General features: G+C 42.4%; 2 protein-coding genes and 1 long non-coding RNA gene across 5 annotated transcripts; 1 reads left to right on the top strand and 2 right to left on the bottom strand.

Moving 5' to 3' along the window:
- Positions 1–1,760: 1,760 nt before the first annotated feature.
- On the bottom strand, positions 1,761–12,840 carry LOC145454378 (stomatin-like). 3 transcript variants are annotated; one of them, XM_080332380.1, is made up of 8 exons: positions 12,689–12,840; positions 5,624–5,730; positions 5,482–5,554; positions 5,338–5,420; positions 5,073–5,276; positions 4,884–4,939; positions 4,744–4,822; positions 1,761–2,178 (listed from the first exon to the last, which is right to left on the bottom strand). In XM_080332380.1, exons 1-8 carry the CDS (start codon positions 12,765–12,767, stop codon positions 1,990–1,992), a joined length of 870 nt encoding a protein of 289 aa, XP_080188506.1. In that variant the 5' UTR covers positions 12,768–12,840; the 3' UTR covers positions 1,761–1,989. The 3 variants fall into 3 exon arrangements, with proteins under 3 accessions (XP_080188506.1, XP_080188505.1, XP_080188504.1); XM_080332379.1 differs by lacking the exon at positions 12,689–12,840 and adding an exon at positions 6,681–6,897; XM_080332378.1 differs by lacking the exon at positions 12,689–12,840 and adding an exon at positions 6,532–6,633.
- LOC145454381 (uncharacterized) lies at positions 8,221–11,489 on the top strand. The gene is made up of 2 exons (XR_013920109.1): positions 8,221–9,444; positions 9,725–11,489. It is a non-coding gene; the product is annotated as an uncharacterized LOC145454381 (long non-coding RNA).
- Positions 12,841–18,107: 5,267 nt separating the features above from the next.
- Positions 18,108–21,730, bottom strand: LOC145454135 (centrosomal protein of 162 kDa-like). The gene has a single exon (XM_080332156.1). The coding sequence runs from the start codon at positions 21,180–21,182 to the stop codon at positions 18,207–18,209; it is 2,976 nt and encodes a 991-aa protein (XP_080188282.1). The 5' UTR covers positions 21,183–21,730; the 3' UTR covers positions 18,108–18,206.
- Between the last annotated feature and the right edge of the window lie 1,214 nt (positions 21,731–22,944).

Genomic DNA, 22,944 nt, shown 5'->3' with positions numbered 1-22,944 from the left:
TGAACGCGAACGTGAACCTCATGACGTCACGTGACGTCATATTGCTAATTTCAACCCTTCATTTCAATTATGTAATTGCCTACATTATGTATATGTATTGTACAATATATGTACTGTATAGTGTACACGATACCTAGCGACGACTCGGGCCACATAATGGCACAGTGCTGAAGTAGGCTACATATTGACGTTTTAAACGTCGCCAAATGTATCAAATGAGGCAATCAAATGATATATTAATTCCATAAAATCAAGATCTTCCGTCGCTTTGCCAACAATTTCGACGAGGACTTGCCAGGGAATATAAGCTTACGCCTCAACGGTCTCGGCCAGACCGAGTATTGCTACATGGATATTGAGCAGAGTGTAAAACGGGTTTCTATACTTGCTACCGATATTACCACACTATCAATAGTGGCGAGATAGCGCAGTGGTATAATCCGCGGATGCAACACCAATGGGCGCGGGTTCGAGTCCGACCGAGGTCGACTTCCGAATTCCGATACCTATCAGTGTTGGAGGTTTACCTAGGCTCCTCCTCGCCACCTCATCCGCGTCAGCGGTATCTTACAAAAGCCTAAAGGTGGGCCGTGCTATAAATCGACAGATACGGAAAATAAGAAGGTGTAAATGACCATAGTAGTCGACAAACACCATGAATACCCCGAAGCAAACAAACAAAACCACGCTATCAAGTTATACAACATTAGGCAACACCCCAATCGCACGGATTTGGGATTTGGTGTTTAAGATACAGTTTACACATGAAATCACGATTGACCCCGTACGCCTGCTAGATTTTTACATCAGAAAACGATATCAATCTCATTGTGAATTTCGATCTTGATGTTATGTGATTGCGGGTTAAGCTCACAGCAAAGAGTCACTAAATATTCACAGACGGAAAGCTGAATATTTCGAGCAAACTTTGCAACAACGGAAGTAAAATTTCTCAGATTGTCAAGGTACATATGCTCGTTTAGTCGATAGTCGATTGCTTATGCTGCCAGCGCCATGCATAGAGTGGCCCGCAGTTGAAATGCAATAAATTTAAACCAAAGATGCTATGATGAAGGGAAAATTGCAATATATGAAAAAGGTTCACAGTGCAGAACCTACCAAGGTTCTGTTGTGCACGCGAACCTCAAAATTTCCGAGGTTCACACACAGAACGCGAACGTGAACCTCGCGTTCACACCATCCCTATCATCGACCACTTCTAGTCTTGTGTTGCTTCAACATTTTGGATTGGATATTTCGTTTCTTGTGGAAATTAAGTAGTGATATTGTCACAACTCACAACAACCGGGCATTGTGAGTTGTGACCCCACCGTTAATTAGGTTAGTCGCTAATATTCACCTCTTCTATCTCCATGCTTTTTGGTTGCAAATGTGTAAGTTTATCAATTGTATTGAAAGCAGCAGACGCTTCATATTCAGGTAGTTGGAACCGGAAGGATTTCAACAAATTATGACCTACCTCAGCTAGTTGTGTTCCGCATCTCCGACTCCAACGAGCACTACAGAACTTTGTAGCTCTCGTGACACCGCCTCATTTCGTCCCAACGAAAAAGAACATTTCCTGGACGTAGGCCTACTATTTTCGTGTTGCTTTCTGGGTACACGATGATGTTATGAACTGGCGCCATGAGCAATTCTTCGTTCAGTCATTAGCGCACGAAATAATTCCTCCCCACTAATATACAGGAGACCTGCTGTTCCGCTAATGTACAAGTCTTTGCCATACTCAACCCCAACCATTGTAATCGGATCAGTATATATTTCATGAATCTCCAACGTCCAATTAGAATTATTAGTGCAATCTCGAATTAAAATACAACGAAGGTAACAAAATACACGCTTTCATGCCGTCACGAGCGAACGCAATATCAGGTAGAATGAAAAAATAACAAATGATCAACAGAATATTACGAAATGAAGACGCCGCCTAGTTGGTTGAGTGCTACGAGAAAGTCTCTTCGCGACGCCCTACTTCTTCATCAGGTTGCTCAACATGTCGATGGGAAGAGGGAAGATTATGGTCGAGTTCTTCTCCGCGCTGATGGAGGTCAGGGTCTGGAGGTAGCGGAGCTGCATGGAGTTGGGCGACTCGCTCATCACATCGGCGGCTTCTTTGAGCTTCCTGGAGGCGTTCATCTCACCCTCGGCGGCGATGACCTGAGAGGAAGATAACGTCAAAACACTGTTCATGATTGAATATTCAAATCCCAAATCCATATCGTATCATAGAAATTGTAAAATGTAAAGCAACGGTTCTCTGTCGTTTTGGCTCATAGATCCCTTATCAAGCTCAGTAATCTCTATCGGCCCCTAGAATTAGAGCTCATAAATAACGAGATACTTCTACTTTTGCGCAGCAGTCGAGTCGTGTGATCTACTAGCTTCGCTCAAGTAGTTTTGTTTGTATAATACTACTGCAACAGTTTTTTCATGCTTGAACACGATTTTTACATACTTAATATTGTCAAGGGAAGTAGCTTTTTGATGCACTTCAACAACGCATTACGTCGAACTTCAGAGAAAACATAAATGAGTTACAGTCGGTTTAATGTAAAGATAATGTCCCCAATATGATCTCTTTGACCTCTCGTGGGCTGGATCAAGCCGCTTCTCTATAGCTTCTCTCCGCTTGAACTCGGCAAGAAACCAAACAGTAAATCGAATATAATTGACTGAAAGATTTAACGTAATCGCTGTCTCTCAAAATCGCCCACTTCGGGAACATCATATACCCAAATCCGATCCCAATCCAGCCAAAACCGTTATAGAAAAATCCAAATCCAAGCCAATCTCTGCCTCTAGCGCCCAATCCGTCGCTAGGATATTTGACCGCAGCCGACGTGCTTTTATCTTCGCGCCTTCCGAGTCAAGCCTACCACACAGTGGAATACGCCCACCGTGGCATCGGTGTTTTAACATAGTACTTTCGTCTTCCACTTATCATACCAAATTGCTTGTTCAAAAAGCTCGATTTAGTACTTAGCAAACCATTCATTTACCCTTATTTTGGTTACCCTTATTTTTAAAGTAATTTAGGCTCGCCACGGAAAGTGCTTGTCTGTACGAGTAGCATTTGTGATTAACAAAACCACAGTTGTTTTAGGTCTTTAGGGGATTGCATTTCGAACGCTTTCAAGTTGATAGCTCAAAAGCATTGGTTCGAACGTTTCGCAACATCGTAGAGAGCTCTCCTGCAATCATTTTATCACACATTGCGAGCACAGTGACGCTGCATCTGCAGCGCTATTAAGCATATATATTTGTTTATCCGCCAACGTGTTTCCGTCGCCCATCAAACAGCCAGTGAAATCATGTCAACTAAACGACGTCTTCTACGCGGAAGAAGGATTTCCGATTACGGCGCAAGACGTGTTATCATCACAATCACAATGATTTTCCGTGGCAGGACGCCGCTATGTTTTGGTTGCACGAGCACACCGCTGTTGCGCGTAGTTGCAGTATTAATCGCAGACGAAAATACTAGCCAGCAGTTAAGCCATTAGTTTGCAGCACGGGTCGACCAGTTCGACCATCAACCCCGCGATAGCTATGTCCAATGGGGATAATTTCGTGAAGCTTCCTCCCAGTAATACTTTTCTCAACATTCAGCATTGAGTTATCGCGGTCTACTTAGTATCAGCGAGTCAAATCATAGGTAACCTCACGAAAAATTGAATAGTTACTGTTGCATAATTCAAAAATGGCCAGACTCCGCCAACAGTCATTAATATCCGAGCGTCGCATGAGTAAACCATGTACAACAATGTAGGAATTGAGTCTTAACAGTGTCGCCACAGTAAAGAAATGTGGGGATTTCGTTGTTCACCTTTGTTTTGAGCAGTTCAGATATTTCATGATGACTCACTGACAGAATAAACTACCATCGCATCAGCTAACATCATGTAAAGCTTTTAAGATAAAGCCAGAAAGCATACATCGCCAGTGCACTTTGTTGTCAGTCACACACTACACACACATTGAATGGAGCATGACTAAGCATGGCTGTAAAAGTCCTATCTCCTCACATGAGGCGTCACTATACCAGGCTATTTTCAACGGATCACACATTGCGTAGGTACTTGATAACAAGAAATATCATGTGATCAACCTTACAATAGGAGTTGTTTTCTGAAGTCTTGGCAACCAGGTGAGCAATGAAAGGATATACTCGGTTATCTACATTGAATGCAAACATGTCGGTGAACAATACAAGTAAGGAATTTGATGGCGCATGATCGATTCACTATCCGGGTTGAATCATGAAGCTTGAAGTGGCCTCGCTCGCAACGGAAAAACACATGTTTCAATACTGCGTATCATCTGCCCAGTACTCGCAATACGAGTATCAAATTCGCACGCATCACGTTCACGGTTTCTTCATTTTTAAATTGGACACCATCAGACACATCGTCTCCCTGAGGGCTGCGGCTCAATATTTTACAAGTAGAATTGAATTAACAATGATGGCGCGAATACGCCGCATGCTAAACAGTCAGATAGATGATACAAAATCTGATTACTTCCGTATGTCATCTCTAGTCCTTATTTATTGATTGATTGATTCCTGATAGATTGTCATGAGCGTGAAATTATTTTCGTAATTCAACTTACTTGGTGGTAATTACAAAAATTGGAAAGGCCAAGGCTTAGTTTATTGTAAACATTGAACATATGATATAAATGTCATGGAAGGGTCATAAATTGATAGCGAATGATACGCACCTTGGCTCGAGCATCCCTGGCAGCTTCTGCTTCCGCCGCCATGGCCCTTTGCAATTGTACTGGAAGTCTTACGTCCTTACTGAAGCCCAAAACATAGACGTCAGAGAAAATCCGTGCCACTCACATCATCATTAACTTACATTTCGACTCTCTCCACTTTGATCCCCCAGGGGTCTGTGGCTTCATCCAAAGTCACCTGGTGAATTAATACTATGAGCCATATTCATCTTACATCAAACTATGTGTAATCGGTTCATACTTGATATTACAAAAATTTCAGCATTTTACAGAGAAATTATGTGACAATATTTTGAATTCATACTACTAACCTGCATTCCAGCGCTAATTTCTTCACGGTCGGTGAGAACTTCCGACAAGTTCTTTGTGCCGAGCATGTTTCTGAGCGTCGTCTGCGCAAGAAGCCTGGTAGCTCCATCTGCGTTCTCAACATTAGCAATGCTTGCGGTAGCGTCCTGCACCCGGTAATACACTACTGCATCTACAGCGATGGTGACACTGTCCTTACTGAGAATCTGCAAGCGTCCAACATTAACGCGAATCGCTCACTCAAATTGAGAAGCAGCTCAAACTCACCTCTTGGGGAGGCACGTCAAATGAGAGTGTACGCAGATCCACTTTTCTGTACTCGTCAGTGCAGGGAATCACGAAGAAGATACCTTTACAGAAGGAATACAGTGATTGCACAAACACTATTTGATACGCGGGTGAAATGCATACCCGGTCCCTTGGCGCCTCCTTTCGATAACCGACCCAATCTGAAGATAACCGCTCTTTCATATTCTTGCACCACCTTGAGATGCAGAGAAATACGCAGCCATTAGTCTCAAATACAGCAATACTGGCTTGTGAAATATGTCACCTTAACGCAAAGGCAAATAGCAACTGGAAATGTGATTAAAATAATGAACATCGATAGGACCAGAAGAGCGATTCCGCAGCAGCCATAGCCATCATCAACGTCGCCGGCTGTAAAGGAAAAGTACTGTTGTCAAGAATAACGTATGGTATGATAACACGGCGCAATTGAAATACGATACACACGACAGTGAAATTTGTAAAACAGCAAGCACTTCTGTTATGAGTAATTAAATAGACCGATAGGAATTACACTATTTTACAAGCCAGGAAGGTATAACAGGCAGGCCTTGGCCAATAGTCACTAGGCAACAGACCAGGGTCCAGTGGTGGTCACTGGTCAGGTCAGGAATGAAGTAATTATGCCTTTTGCAGTGCTCCAGTAGGTATTCTCTCTGTTTCTTTTCTTGCTTACTTGCACATCTACTTCACAAGTTTTTTAAGCTTAAATAATTACTTTCATACTTTCAATTTTCTCGGGTATTAAGATGTGTTCCCTTATGATTTTGAAATATGTCACCGGTGATGATGACTACTTCTCTACTACTGTTCCTAATCTACTTCATCGAGCTACTGGAGTATTTTCCAGATCTTCAGCTTCCACTTGACGTAGAAAACGCATCATGAAAATTCATATTTCTATTTGCAATCGTGTTGAAACTTGGATAATACTTGTACAGTACATTCGTATTATCAATGACTATTGACTAATTTGACCATCTCTGCCATAGTTTATCCTTGCGTAGTTTCACTTAATTTGTTTCAAATGATCTATCAGAAGAATCCTCCAATTGTTCAAGGTTCATAGAAATGGGCTATAAATTATAATTAATTACTAGTCCCCAAATTACAATTTTCAGAATACTGAACCTTGCATGCATTCCCGATCGGGGCACAGTTTTGCAAACTTACAATGATCTTGGTAATTGAAAGCGTTATTTTGGCGTCTGGTGGAAGAAGAAAATGTGGTTTTTTGTGACTCTTCCATTTCTAGCATAGCATAAATAGCTTTTCTGCAAAAACTCGCATAGTTATAGTGAGATAAACATGAAAACACTTACATTCATGCACGTTGAATGCATTATTTCGAGCGGATGAGGTAGCCCCACTTTCGGAGAACTTTTGGCTTTCCATTTCCATATAAATTATGTTATATATATGTGTGCACTAGGGTAGCTGTCAACAGCACCTTGACTTGTGTGATTTTAAAAACAGCAGGATGCTAGGATACCGGTAATGGCTACATTCAAGGTTTGGCTATTGTCATGCAACCGAACGATATTGGTAGACCAAATACTAGTTATTTTCCAACCAAGGCAAATCAGAAGTATTGATAAGAAATATCGTAGCTAGCAACTTATGGAAACTATACTGATGTATGTCATATGGCAACTCAAATAAATGAATAATAGATTCCAAATCAAGCGCCACAGCCCATAAATCAATCAGAACTTTGACAATATACATATGATATATAATATATCACTACTGCAATCCCTTTGAACTTCCTTATTTTGCAGCAATAGCTGCAAACATAACCAACGACTGCCGAACGAGCAGACGCGAACGAAACGATGAAGCTCTCGGCGACGGCCGACGCCGGTCGGGGCACGGCTTTCTGCCCTAGTGTTCGTCGTGACCCGGGCCGTGGCGCCGACCCCGGAAGTGGCCGACCGATCCGAATCGGTTCGCGGGGCGGAACGTGTTCGCGCCGCGCTGACCGGCGCGCAAGTTCCGGATCCGCGCGAGACGTCGCGGCTGCGTAAACGACCGGTTTTCGACGGCGGGGCGGCTCGATCGAGCTGTGCAAAATTAACACTTCTACTTCCTAAAGCCGCGTTTCGCGGAGCTGGCAAGACCCGCAGCCCCATCTGACCCGCGCTCGTCTGAGGGGCAGTTCAGACCTGTCAGGCGATGACCGCAGCCCGGTTCTGCCACGTCGCCAACCAGTACTACAACGCGGCAAAAGCCCCTTGATCGGCCCTCGCTCGCCACGGGGGAGAGCGATAGCCTGAGCGTCGAGCGCCGCGCTGGAAATTGGGACTCTAAATTGAAAGAGCGATAAGCTTCTAGAAACGACGGGTCATAAGTAAACGACAATGTGCATTGGGCTTCGAGTCGTGTCGAGTGTTCGATTATCAATGAGAACGGCGTGGAAAGTTGAAATGTATACAAATTATACATGTAGAGTGGCCACAGCGAATAAAATGTCAGTTTCGCATCGGATTAAATGTAATTGCGACAGGACAGGTATATTTTCGAGCGTACCCGTTTAATTGCGCATTTTTTATGATAATTCTGGGATGATCCACCGATCAAGGATAATCCCGGAATCATCAAAGATTTATCAAAGAAAAATTGAAATCGCTCCACTTCTACGGCTTTGAATTCAAAATGCTTGGAATTCAAAATTTTCATGCTGTACTAAATCCGCGAATATTGGTTAGAATGAATTCGAATCTGGTGTACGTCGTTTTATCGATTTAATCACGTAACCAGCAAGATTCAGAAATAAAGGTTATTTTTCAACAGTCCTATTGCGCATCCATTGTCACTGTTGCCGCGGCTCGACCACGACTTTCACAGATATCTCATATACAATGACGCACCCCGCTTCGTATGCCGCAACGCGACCAAACGAGGTTTTAAAACTAACAACACATTGGGAAATGACTTCGAAACTATAAATTAACTCTTAGCGACAGGATCGTCTAATTTCAGTACGCTAAGAAATCATGTATCACTACACGATTAGAATCTTGAAAATTGTTACTCTGTTCATTTTTGAGTGTCCGTGCCATTGTGTTCGCCCGGCCCCAAACTACGAGCCCGCTCGCGGACGGCGGGAACCAATGATGAGCATCGGAGCGGAGTCGGAGTGGATTCGGAGCGGATTCGGAGCGGAGTTTTGCCGATTTCGTGACAGTCGGAGCGGAGTCGGAGTTTACTACAGATATTTTTTCGGAGAATTTCGGAGTATTGTAACTTTTTTCTCCGATATATTTGGATAGCTCTGACCAAAATACCCTATTGATTATGGTTACAAACCAAAACACAGACAGTTGACACCTTGTAAAGCTGTAATATGACGGGTAACATGCAAAAATGATTACCAAGTGCATAAAAATCAGCCATCTGCACTGCAATTGGGGACTGGAGAGTAAACAATACTATGAGGCCAACCATATTATCAAATATACCATGTTGTACCATGTGTACCAAGTACCATGGTTGCCACTGTTTCGGATACTCGACGAGATTCATCGGAGTATCTCGGAGTCTGGGATTGAGCTCTTCGGAGTCGGAGGGAGTTTTCCTAATACACAAAAGTTGTCGGAGGGATTCGGAGTCTCGAAAAGCACTATCCGCTCATCACTGGCGGGAACCGCGGGATCACGCGAGAGACCTCCAGCGGATGACGCGAGCGTGCGAATTCGAATTGCCGCGTATCGTCTCCCGCTCTCGAGGGCGTCGTGGCCTAATGGGTTAGAGCACTGTGCTTGCCTCGCCGCGCTGCCGCCGGGGCCCGAATCCCACCAAAGGCGAAAATGAAGAGCGAAAAAGTATACGGTATGGTTACGCCCTGCCATCTAGGATGATGATGAAGAAGTGAAAAGGGGCTTGTGGTAACCAAAGAATGTAGAAGGACAAGATGTGCGAGGTCATTGTTGCGTCTCGCCACTGTTACGCAGCGGCATCCATTTTGGTCTCAAAAGACCACAAAATCAGCCTGAACCTATGCGTGCGGCTGTAGTTTTCGGTCATATTGGCAGTGATATTTATGGGATTACGCTCGCAACTGGGATATTGGACATAGAAACCAAGGTGAATTTATGTATTTTCGTTGTCTGCTAATCGTTTTTATTTCAGATCACCCTGGACTACCACAGCAAAATTCCTTTCTGGGCTGCACCGAATTGTAGGCCTACATATGGCGATATATTTAGAATCTCAACCTGAAGGCTTCTTCTGCGAATTGTATCGTGTTGATGCAGGAAATGGAGCTAGTAAGATTCAATATTGCCGATAGTAACTTTCCGCATAGATACTGTAACAGCATATACCACCCACTACGATATAAAGTCACCCATCTTACAATTTGCAGCTACAAGGCCGGTGTCAGGAGAAAGATGAAGAAATTGCGCGTTATTATTATGATTAAAAGTTTATAGAGTCGTCCTTATCACCTGTTTAGGTCTTGTGTGCCACGGAATACAGTGCAAAGAAATTCAGGGAGAAAGACGAAGAAATTGCGCGGTTGAAATCGCTGGTAATGCGAAATCATTGTGAAATTAATTGTAGCATTTTGACGATACAAATACACAATGAAAACCATACAAGATACCCAAATGTGATTAATAGCGGAATTGCACAATTTATGATCGTTTTGGAACTTGGATGTAAGCTCGGATAACAAGGAACAGATGGATGAGGATAGGAAGGTTTTTTCAACAAGGATCAGATTCAGGCTTTGAAAAGAGAAGGGCAGGCCTCTGGATGCAGATGGGCCGGTGATACATTTATGTCAGCACTGAAAATCAGGTTTTCATTTGGAAAGCATGGGTAGTTTTTGAGCTCCAACAGTGCTTCTATATCGAATGTAAACATTCGATGGTGTAGATATCTGAGTGAATCCTCTGATACCACGAACATTTTTATTAATTTTTTAATATGTTCTCGGCAAAAAATCACAAACAAAATATGCGACGGAATCCGACCCGAATACGCAGAAATACAACAAAAACAACCGCCGATACCCCTGTCCGCCCGCGACAAACGCGACTACACGCGCCCCAATACGGACCGGGACGGGGCTCGTTCACTTGAGGACCAAAACGTCATTTTCGCCATAAGGCTATAGTGAATTTGGTCCGAAAGTGAACGAGCCCCGTTAGTTCGCCAATTAAATCTGCGGACCTGGACGCATTGACATTACAAATTTGGTTGAATTTCGGTTCATTGTTCATAAAGAAAAGTTCGTATTGCTGGTAAAATTACGTAAATGTCGATTTGATGGGTTATTTATGGTATTGAGGTGCGTATTTTGAATAAATCTGTGTGAAAACGTTGATTTTATTTCAATAAGTAAAAACTAGGTGTCTTGACGGTCCGGGAGTTGAGACGGGTTTTAGGTTTTATGTGTTATTGTTTCTGTTCAGTTCTTATGTTCGGTTTTGCCTGCCACTCGGTTCGCAGTTTCGAGGTGTTTTGAATGTCATGTTCTTACACTACAAAAAAAAATCAGACAAATTTGGTCTCAATGTCTCAAATCGATTTTTTACAAAAAAAAAGTCTTAAAGACCAATTAGACTTAAAGACCAATTAGTCTTACCAAGAACTGTATGTCTCAAAAGTAAGCCAGAAATTGATCGAAAATAGTAGCAGTGCCTTGAGGGCATCCTTTTCAGTGTTAGGGGTCTGAGCGGAGGAGGGGAAGGATGAGAGAGACCAGAAATTGCAGTGTTGAGTTGATCCTGTACTAAGTTTACAAGGTATTCACTAGATATAGTTACCAAGGTACATGCCACTTACTACTCACATGTACTATTCAGATCAATATATATATGGTTGTCTGAGTCGAAAATAGCATTTATGGTGAGTGGGTAAAATGAGACCATCAGTGAGACTGAAATTGTTGAAAATGAGACCAAATCATCCTCATTTCTTAAATTTGAGACCAAATTTGTCTAATTTTTTTTTGTAGTGTAGGCTGTGTATATGGACCACTAATCATGTGTTCATGAATTTCAATCATTTCAAAACATCACAAGTACATGTTCACAATAGCTCCCTCAGAAACTCCTAAACTGGGAAAAATAACTTACAAATCCGTTGTAGATATAACTTATTCTGCACGCTACTCTCTACTCCACTCCACTCCAGACTATCTATAATTAGACGTAACAAACAATTGGCAACAAGCGTCAGCACGTGGTATATCGTTTGCAAATTTTCCGCTTTGCAATACGAATATGCAATTCGAACGCCCATCGGCGGCAATTCGTAACGAGAACAACAATATCCGATACATCGGTTACCTTTAATAACAGCTACCACGAAACAAGCTATTGCCGCAGGAACGCATTCATCTAATCTTGACGAACAAAGCTGTCGGGCACTTCAATCCGCTAAGACACACCCTAATTGAAATGCATGAAATAACCGAAGCGCTGTTTCTAGCCTGCGTGTTAGTCAAGAATGCAAAATATCTGCTGCTCTGACACACAACGACCTGGTCAATTGCTCACGCTCACGCTCATATAACACCAAATACAAAACAAACTTAGTTCACTCCTGAACTAAGCCGTTTAGTCCTCGCCACGAGTTTGTTTCTGCAATTATCCTACTCCTGGCTTAGACATGTGACTGCTCTGCTCATTCGAACGCGACATCGACTAGTCTCTTTATTTTCTTGCTCTGCCTCGGTGATCGCTTCATAAAATATTCACGTGATAGTAAGAAAATCCTTTGATAAATAGCAACTAATACCTCGAAGCCAGTAGCCGTGCATTATATTCTAACTCGATGACCTACATACAGTCTTACTAGGCAACAAGCCCATTTTGAACCCAACGAACGTAGAAAAGACTTTCGGATATGGTTAATCTCACTCGCGCCTGTCCCAGAAGTAACTAACATACAAAGGCCGTAGGTTGACAGCCTAGAATACTGCTTCAGATGGGGATATTTCTATCGAGGGCGGTAGGTTTGAGAATCCATAATGAATACTTGAATCGATGGTGATCGCGATTCGTCTTATAAAATCTATATTCAAGGTTTGTGTGATTTCCATAAACTCATTATATATCGCATATTGGCCTATGCATAACCTATTCAAATATTCATACTTCCAGTTTGGTGAAAATTCTATATTCTCCAGCATGTATTGATTGCGTATGAGCAACGATGCTGTTTGTATTGCGAATGTGAAATTTTAGCCTCCAAATTTTCTATGTAATCACTGTGACGCCATCTGCACCAGGTCGTTTAAAATATGTAGTTTGAGCTTGATGATCGTTGACGATTATGAATACAACAGTTTACAGAAGCCTAAATAAACACCACTTACATTGGTCAATCATAAAGGCATTTGGATTTCGACTCGGTCCAACTTTATTTCCAGAGGAAGGTCGATCTGCATCAGCCATTATATAGAGGCCGGTTAATAAACTACGATAAAATTATACCGATTAAAATAATCTAAAACAAAATTTGAAGAGGCATGACAAAGTTACGTAGTTACAAGAGGCAGTCATGTTTGTGCGTAACCGTAGTCGTATAGAAAAGGAGATTACTTTTGTACTTGTTGTTTTTGCGGCGAATGGCATATACAATAGGCTACATATACAAATACACCGACTCATGATATGCATACTCGCGATGTGCACATGCTGTTGGACAAGAAAGGTGCAGATATAGCCTTGATCGGCTCTCTAAGTCTTGCACCACCCCTCCCTCCATGCTATCCGAGTAATCCATAAGCGGGGTCTGACCCGGTCGGGGATCGAACCCACAAACAGACGCTTCACCATCACGCTATCTCGTCGGTACATTAGTACTGCGGTATTTTAGGGTATATCACGGTATTATTGCGGTATTATTACGATATCTAGTCGGTAGAGGCCTAATACATGACGGATTGTATGGTATCCTAAATTTATTCAATTATTAGACATTGTTAGAATGTTTGAGATCGGACGAGTACGTAACTAAATTGCCTATTCGAAATTGATCAGCTTTGCGGTTCAATTCTCAGAACGATCGTATGTAGGTAGGTCTATCTGGAAGTCCTCAATTCTAGACAACAGTCGACGGGCTAATCGATAGATGAGCAGGAGATCTGGTAATAGGCAGACTCTGCAAAACGGACAACACATATAATATGCTGACTCCTGACACTTAATAACACCGTTTGCTAAGGCGGAAGGAGAATGATTTCACGGTGGCTAGCGTGGTGTTCGCAGAGCTTTGTTGATTCCGATTTATCCCCTTGGCGACGACGCTATTTCACTCTGCCAAACCAACAAGCCTAAGCTAGAATTCTCTCGTTTGTATTGTACGATAATTAACAGTATCATTCTACTTCAGAGAAGATTACAACAATTATGTCGATTGATTCCGAATGCGGTACAGGAATAAATATAGGCATATACTGTTGTCATTGATATCGATCAGTCAAGTCTTCAGACGCATCGCTTTCAAAGCGTCATATTATGTCGCATAGCTAGAACTGCATCGGAGCGATTTGCTGTTTATTCCAGACCCCTTTGACGCTATCTTGCTTTGCGTGACGTGACAATAATTTGATGGTGAGTAGACCGCCGGCGTGCAATCTTTTCATAAACGGGCCAGATATTTATAACGCAGGGAAGTCGCGGCCGCACATAGGCTTAGTACTGTATGTCCATTTAGCGGCGGTGGCGATTCTTATCAATTATTCATGATTGCGGACTATAAACACAAAAATATTTAGTCACGCGAACAGTCGCGTAGGAGCAGGGCCGTAACTGCCGCACCCCGAACCCCCCAAGGGGGGGGACGAGCTCGAAAGGGGGCCCCAAATTTTTTGGTGAATTAGCATAAATTATAGAGTATTTTTTTGAAACTTTATGCAACTTTTTCAAAAATTTTTCGCGCTGTGCGCGATTTCAAGTTGCCAAATGTTATGATTATTGGGTACTCTTCCCCCAAGGAAAAATACGCAAGATTTATAGAAATGGGCATATCGGCGTTGGCAATTACCGCGCCACGACGCACCAAGACATATACAGCTTTAGGCCAAGTAACACGCGACTCCACGCGACGCATTGTGTCTTATCGCATTGTACATTGTGTGTAACTTGTTCAGATGAAAATTATAACCCAATGATTGATTGATATATACGAAATACATATAGGTTTATTTGTCCATATGCGCCTAAATGACTGGCGCCGAATGTTCTTTTGTAGCCGTTCGGTCGTAGTCCTCGCTATCTAACTGAATGCGGCTATATTACTTCAGGTTCGACTGGATCCAGAGACACATTGCAGATTCGACGGATATATTACAACGAAGGCAGGCACAATAAACACATCAATACTTCCAATCCAATCCAAGACTTAACACAGTAACAACTCCACACAAAGATACTCCAAGACCAACTCCATCCAACTACATACAAAAGACTAACTCCAATCACTTCCTCTTTCCCACCGCATGCTACCCTACGCATGACTGGTCTTGCAACCAGATAGTCCGGAGTCACTATGGCTCCGGAACCAAGCGGTTACACTTGTCTTGGTAATCTGAACCTCACAAGACAAATACCATCCCGCAGTGAAGAAATACCAATTTGAAATCGTGTGATCTATTAGTTTAGTACGTTTGGGCGATCCTATATTTACAAGTGTCAATGTCAATCCATCATGACGTCACAATTGAATATTCATGATGTCATAGTTTTAAAGTGTTTTATGCCAAAAATGCTAATTTAAACAAGGCCCTTTTTGTTTTAGACATGCTCGTTTTAGATTGATTTATTTTTGTTTCAAATGCAACCCTAACGATACACGCATTCACCAAGTTACACTTCAATCAGGGACATCATCTGATTAGTACCAGGTTCGGTATCAGACAAAATATACCATCATTGTGTGGAGTTTGGATGGCACGACGCAATTACGACATTTAAAATCGAAATATAATTAGGATTATTGCCATAGTCGAAACTTGGAAGTTTCAGCACAAATCAAACTCATTCCGAGTTCAAGAAATATCATTTCTCTCAGTTCTATAGAAAGAATCGATAGAGCTGATATAGTCGATCATCATTCATGGTAGAACGTAAATAAGACTTTATGATTTTGAGCTTTGAGAAACTCCTGTAACAGCTCGTAATTGAAACACCAATGGTAAAATGGAGTTTCAGACACAAGCATATATACGGTGTCGAATCAAGTAGGTGTGATTTAGCTAACCAATATAATAGGGTTACCATATTCTAGAAATCTGAAGAGGACACTTTTTCAAAATTTTCACACTGGCAATATACCGCAGGAAAATCCCGAAAAATGGTAAATTTTTCCCACCTCGTGGTCGGTTGACTAAAATACGAGTCAACTTTCCGGCTCAAACCCCGAATCACAGTGTTTCTTTCACATTATCCGTTGGTTGACTAAAACTCCCGGGTCATGCAGCTCCCGAAATAGTCGCCGGAGCGTTACTTCGGTGCTGATTTACTGTATCTCAGTCGAATTTTCCCCTTAAATATCCAAAATTTTCACAAAAGAGGACATTTGGGCGTCCTCCGAGGACACTTTCTAAAAAGTCAAAAGAGAGGACAAATCCTCTTAAAAGAGGACGTATAGTAACCCTAAATATAATCAATATCAAACGTTGTCGCATCACGATCAAACTTTGTTTCACTGATTCGCACAAATCTGGATCGTAACAAATTAGCTCGTGATTATAGCCATTTCTCAGTGCTGCGTGCACTGTGCACTGCACACTTGTACGGGTGAAAATATGGGTGCTCTTTTCGTTCGATTCACTGTATGTGTCCTTCCTCGGTTCTTTCTGTGAGCTTTTTAGCACCACAAGAACGAGCGCCACAGGGGGGAGCCCTGCCCCTGTCCGCGGCTCCACCACGTTCGTTGTTTGGCCTTGTCTAAACGGTTGCACTGCACAGTGCACAACTGCGCATCCTTGTTATAAATATATAAAAAAAAAAGTTGCTAACGGTGCGAATTACAGACCTTTTTCGCAACGCTAAAACTTCTGGATGTGGTAGGGGAGACCGGGGACAAATGTAACACGAGGCAAATGTAACAATCGACCTCACCGCTAGTAGGATGTAGAAATCGCCTTCATATTTTAAGTGCACATGCGGTAGCTATGTCTTCTAATATACCTGAAGTTACGTTGAGTAAATATTTTCTGATCTGGAATAATTTGTTCTGAAGAATAAAACCTCAAGTGGTTACAATGCAATATATGTAGCTGGAACAATGTTACCATAGTCTACCGTGATGATAGGAAACTAGGACTCGCGTCGCCGGGAAGACACCATCCTGAGACATTCATTAATCAGCATGGTCGAGCGTGTCAGGGCAATTGTAACACTCTGTTACTTTTGCCCCTTACAATATCTTTTCAATGCTGAATATATGTATGTTCTAGGGCTGTTCAAAAGTGACCTTTTTTCCTGAATCTTGCAGGTTACTTGATGAAATCGTTAGGTTGCCTTAAAAACGACGCACACCAAATTTGAATTCATTCCAACCAATATTCACGGATTTCGTAGAGTTTGAAAATTTTGAATTTGCCTAGAAATGCAAAAAAAAATTTTTTTCAAATTTTCCTTCCGACCTTATGAAATTGTTGCGCTGTCTTCAAAAACGATGCAAAACAAATTTGACTCAATTCGAAGCCGTAGAAGTGGAGTTATTTCAGTTTTCCTTTGATAATTCTGGGATTATCCTTGATTGGTGGATCATCCCAGGATTATCATCAAAAAACTTGTATAACTCCGCTTCTGCAGCTTGGAATGGAGTCAAATTTGTTTTCCATCGTTTTTGAAGACAGCGCAACAATTTCATAAGGTTGAAAGAAAAATTTGAAAAAAATTTTTTTTTGCATTTTCAGGCAAATTCAAAATTTTAAAACTCTACGAAATCCGCGAATATTGGTTGGAATGTATTCACATTTGGTCTGCGTCGTTTTTTAAGGCAACCTAACGATTTAATCAAGTAACCTGCCAGATTCAGGAAAAAAGGTTATTTTTGAACAGCCCTAAATTGTTCATACGTTGGTATAACCATTTATCTACTGCAGATGAATCTTGTAACAGTCAGAAGTTAAATACCAGAACAGACTCTATACCTGGTCTTACCAATTCTACCATGTCATTTCGCATGACTCGAACCAAGTCATATGACTCGAGACTCAGACGGCCAAGACCGACATTTTATTGTAATTTCGAAGAATGGTAAAGTACCCAGACCAATGGGAATTCGTCTATTGGTACCGTATTCGAAAATGCGACCAGAAACTGCTTAAAGTAAGGAAAATTAGTATATTATGAATGCGAACCATTCGATATTTCCAAACAGGGTTATAAAAATTGGATTTAACAATATTTTAACTGGAAACTGAGCAGTCAACACAATGACTTGGAGTCGGACTCGAGTCATAATACCATGACTCGGAGTCGACCCTCTGAATGAACTCGGTGGTGAATTGAAAATGACTCGAGTCAAAACTATAAAAGTGAGATTGACTTGTGACTCGGAGCATTGTGCTTGGTTACAACCCTGATTACCGATGACAGCGCAGAGGATACTCTGCAACACATTAATTTCAGTTGGAACTTGACTCGAAGGCGGATGTTTTCGATCATATATATATCAACTAAAGACGTCTACACAAAAGTCCTTTCCACCCCTCCCAGCCGCTCATTTCGACTACAGTCCACGGGATCACGCCCGCACAAACACCTTCAAGGCAAGAATACTAAAAACACCTTATGAATATAATTCTCTCGTACAAAAATAGCGACTGTATGAATGATGTGTAAAGATTGTAAAAACGAGCAATAGCATAACAACATCTAAAATATCGAATGCAGATAATTAGGTAACGGTATTTTGACACCCTGCAAGTGAAGTTCTCGAAGAACTAACAATATCGAGTCCAACTCCAAACGGAACTTCGTCATCTCGCTATTTTTCAACGCCAATTCCCGCCGTAACGATTGCAACTCGGACAGCGCTCCGGGATCGGCGTTTCTAAACCGCGATTCTCTCAATTCGAAGTCCCGTATTTTCAACTTCTCTTCCAACACACGCAGTTTATCTTCCAACGCCGCGACTCTCCGAGCCGCCGACGAGGGCGACACGACGCGTGCCTCGCGGACTTGCGCGAGAAGCCGTTGTATTTGCGACTGCAGCGCGCGCTCACGTACTTTCGCGTCCGACATCTCACTCAAGTCGCCTCTCAGCACCGAGATTTCGTCGCACCGTTTGCGCAGCTCACTTTCAAGCCGCGCGATTTTGGCTTGCGCCTGACTTTCCATTTCGGATTCTTGCCGAGCCTTCGCACTTTCCGAAGTGCTTTTCTGCGACCTCACTTCTTGCTGTAACTTTGCGATCGCCGCGTCCTTCGTCACTTCGGCGTGTTTCAATTCCAATTCTTTGTCTCGCAGTTGGTTTTCGAGCCGCAAATTCAACTCCATCAATTTTGCGTAGCCTTCGCCTTCAAAAGATTCGGGATTGTAGCTATTGCGACGCCTTTTCTCGTTCTTAGGCCTGGCGGGCGGGCTCTTTTTCGGCGTGTTCACTTTCAATTTCTCAACCGTAGCTTTCAATCTTGTAATTTCCTTGTCTTTGCGTTCGCATTCCTGAATCAGAGCAGACATTTTACTGTTTTCCTCAGAAGTATTCCTAGCGATGGCATCTTTTCGTTGCCGCAAAGAGTTGATCTGTTCAAAAAGAGCATCCCTCTCCATCCTACGTTGGTCCGACTCCGCCTGCAACTTACTCAGCGCTTCGGACAATTGCTTTTTCAAGGAATCGACAGTGTTAGCGTCAAGACTATCAGATTTTGTATTCTTTCGAAAAAGTTGAATCTGCTTTTCGAGATCATTTATTCTCTCTTCGTATTTCAACTTGATGTCGGCGTATTGCTTCTGTACCGAAAGCACTGCTGCGTTAGCACGTGTATCCTGACTCCCCAGTTCCTCTTCCAGTTTTTTTACTCGTTTCTGAAAATGATTCAAGAGCGACTTGGAAGGCGGAGTACTCATTATGTCTCTTATGGTGATAGCGGCGTCGGATTTTCCGTTTAACGATCTCTTCACGTCTTCGAGTTCGGCTTCTAGTTTCACGACGTCGGCTTTATGTTTTGATGCCAGCTTGCCGTACGCTTCCTCGTATTTACAGTTGTTGTCGACAATCTTTTTTTCCGCGTTATCTCTCTCGGTAGTCAGTTTCCGTACCAACGATTCTGACTTTGCTTTATACCCTTCTTCTTCCTTCAGTTGGATTTCCAACGATTCGATCCGCTTCTTCAAAGTCGAAATCTCTTCCTTACTAGCATCAACATTTACTGCGTGCACATTAGACTCGGCAGAAACACCCTGGTGCGCTTTGTTCATCCTGCTTTGTGATTCAAGTTCCTCTTTTAGCTGTGCGATTTCGGACCGCAACTTCAAATTTTCTTCATACATCGCCTGTTCCGTTTCCTTGTTGGACTGCTGCAATTTTTTCAAATTGTCGTAGATTTTTTCGTTTTCCTTCTGATATCCGACTAGCAGACGTTCCATTTCCTCGCGGTCAGAATACCCTACTTTTTCTGCATCTTCGTTAGATTTTGTGTCACCTGATTTCGGATGAGTATACGCCGTCGTCTTATCGAGGCGAGACTTCAGCACAAAGTTTTCTTTCTTCATTTCGGTCATTTCTATTTCAAGTCGTTTCTTCTCTTCCGCCAGACGATCCTTGTCTTGGGAGAGAACGGCTAATTTTTCGCTAGATTCGGCGACTTGGTTTCTCATTTGATTCAAATCTTCCAGGATATGAATCAACGATACCGTTTCATCGTGGTTTCCCGCTCTCACAGCGGGAACAGTAGAGTCATCCTTCGAACGGATGACTGACTTTCTCTCGATGGATGAATCTTGGCCTGTTGACAATCTGTCAGTAGCGTCCACACTTGGCTTGGCAGATGCGCTCTTCTTAGATTGCTTTCTAGGAGTCGTCTTAATTCTAGGAGTGACCTTCACCACAGCCCGTCGGGAAGGTGGGGACTTTGGAATCACAAATTCAGATGTTAGATTTGATTTTTTCGGTGCAGGTGACTTCTTTCCTTTCGTGAATGTCTTGTTAGGTGTGTCACGATACGTTTTTTGACTAGACGGGGACTTGGCGGGTTTTTGCGCCAACTTTGAAGTGCCTTTCTGTGTTTTTTTCTTCTCAACGGACCCCGGTCTGGTATATGTTCTCTTGGCATCGTCTGTCCTTTCGTGCTTTGAGTAATTGAAGTTATTGGTGGAAGAGCCGACATCTTGTGACGAAAATACCTGGCTCATCATCGTTTCCGTGTCGTTATTACCACTCTTCTCCGATTTAGATTGACGAGAGGCTCGCATGAAATTTGGAGAAATGTCAAAATCGCCGCGTCGTTTCAATTTTTCGGTGGTGGGCGGTTCTTCTTGTGTGGAGGCATAAGTCGAAGGTTTATCGACAGAATGTATCGGGGACAAGTCAAATCCGTACATGAGCTTACCGGTGCCCGTCCCGGCTTCCGTTCCACCAGTGGAGTCGCGGTCGAGTTGCGCAAGCAGCTTTTTCTGCATGTCATCGAAAGTTGACACTTGATTGGTTTCCATGGTCGATAATTCCGCCTTGGCATCCCCAAATACTCCGTTCAGCAACTCCTGGGTGCTGGTTCCGTGTGGTTGCAATGATGTGTTATTTGACGGCATAGGCGACAGAGTCGTCATCAAGGAGACATTGTCAAGCAAATTTCTGTCTCGGGCATTGATAGCTGGATTGTCAGCATCATTTGTTCCGGGGCTGATAGACATTGTAAGAATTGGTGATTGTATAAATATATTTCGCTAGGTTATTATTGATTGATCTGAATAAGTAGGCTACATTCAAACCATGTTTTAGGTTACCTTAAAATTTCATCAACGATGTGTTACATGCTTGTATTTCTACGAGCAAGAGCAAATGAGCATACTCAGGCTATGTCCGGACCAATGACTGTAAATGTTTAGCTGAAATGCAGTCAGTGCTCACCCAAAACTAGATAACAAGAAGTCAATTACCACCATTGTTTAGATTTACAGAAATCATTTGAAGATGGAAAGAACTATTCTCATGACCAACTTGAACACTACTGCATTTGTGGACCAATACACAACCTGTTATCTATGTGACAGGTCGCAAAATATCAAGAACAAAATTTCACATCATACAAAAATTGACCCCGCTCCCATGCAAGTGCTGTCACCTGAGCTTTTCTTAATGTAATGCTATCGACCGTGCATCCAACTTTCCTATCCAACTTTTCTACTATTGACACGAGTCTTATTTATCTCGCACTGTGCCATAACATTTATCAGAATTGAGAATTTGATAGGAATTTCACCCATATCAGTTAATGGATGATTATAAACCGTTGAACAGGTAATGCCAAAAAACTCGGACTATTATAAGTACGACGGAATATATCCTGATGATGTTGCACACCGTCAGTCATTTATTTATTGAAATTTTATCAATTCAAAAACACGAAGTGATGATGGGCATTCCCAGGCAAACATTACAAGAACCAGTGATTGTATAGATATCTTGCGGTGTTATTGATCAATCTGAATGAAAAATTCAAAACATATGGCTGCTTTAAATTGATGACCATAACGTACAAGTCGGATAACAACGATAAAGCGACAGGGTAAGGGGTGGATCAGAGCAGAGACCCCGACCCATTGCGGGCATACATACACGAGTTAGGTGAAGAACCAGTCTTCGTCCACGTCTGGTCAGACTGGGAACGATCCGATTCAAGAACATGCTTGCTGCTGGGTTCATGCTTATGGTTTCTTTTTGAAACCTATAGAACGCGACGTGTTGCAAATAGGCAAGTGGTGTCAATTACATGCAAGATACCACTTTATATATATGCATGAATATTGCATGGAGAAACCATAGCTGAAATCTGGCGAAGACCGGGCGAGCGGGCCAACAGCAAGCATGAACTCTCTCCATCGGACAATCGCCATCGGACTGTCGGTCAGTCAGTCAGTTTTATCGAAACACCACAAAACAGCGATAAAATGAAAATATAGGAATGTGTTGAAACGACTTGGAGTATAGTCTTTGAGATCAGAAACCCACCTTGGCCTAGGCGAAGTAAAAAAAGGCATCCACACTGAATGAAAAGTAAAGCAGAGAATATAAAAAGCAAACGACAAAATGGGAGGGCATGTGGCGGAAGGCGAGGTCGGTATTAGGTCGTGGTCCAGGGCCGGTAATCCTGAAGAGTGACTATCTGAACTATCTGCCTATTTGCAATTGCAGCATGCTGCATGCATGTTTTGTTCTTACCTATGCGCCACGCCTTTGCTTAGCTTATATATAGCGGAATATCTTGCTTACATGCAATATGCGACAACGACATTATTATTATTGTTGCTAAAATCGTTACAGCAGCGCCTATCCCAGTTCCAATAGAGATAACTAAGGTAAACCGGTTTACCTTAGTTGTCTATAGTTCCAACGTACTAGGCAAATTTTCCTTGATTTCTGCGTAGTAACTAAATAAAGCGGTTAGTATTTGTT

Source organism: Botryllus schlosseri, chromosome 13 (genome assembly GCF_051294905.1).
Source record: "Botryllus schlosseri isolate E-star chromosome 13, Bs_hap1, whole genome shotgun sequence".
Taxonomy (NCBI): domain Eukaryota; kingdom Metazoa; phylum Chordata; class Ascidiacea; order Stolidobranchia; family Styelidae; genus Botryllus; species Botryllus schlosseri.
Note: the sequence above shows the minus strand (reverse complement) of the source record. Positions and strands in the feature narration are given on the sequence as shown.

Excerpts from the sequence above, each read along its gene's own strand:
- LOC145454378 (XM_080332378.1), bottom strand. The coding sequence starts at position 6,616 with ATGCTAGAAATGGAAGAGTCACAAAAAACCACATTTTCTTCTTCCACC. Across the intron at positions 5,731-6,531 it reads TTTCAATTACCAAGATCATT|CCGGCGACGTTGATGATGGC; the intron begins GTAAGTTTGCAA and ends TTTCCTTTACAG. Across the intron at positions 5,555-5,623 it reads CTATTTGCCTTTGCGTTAAG|GTGGTGCAAGAATATGAAAG; the intron begins GTGACATATTTC and ends CTGCATCTCAAG.
- LOC145454135 (XM_080332156.1), bottom strand. The coding sequence starts at position 21,182 with ATGTCTATCAGCCCCGGAACAAATGATGCTGACAATCCAGCTATCAAT.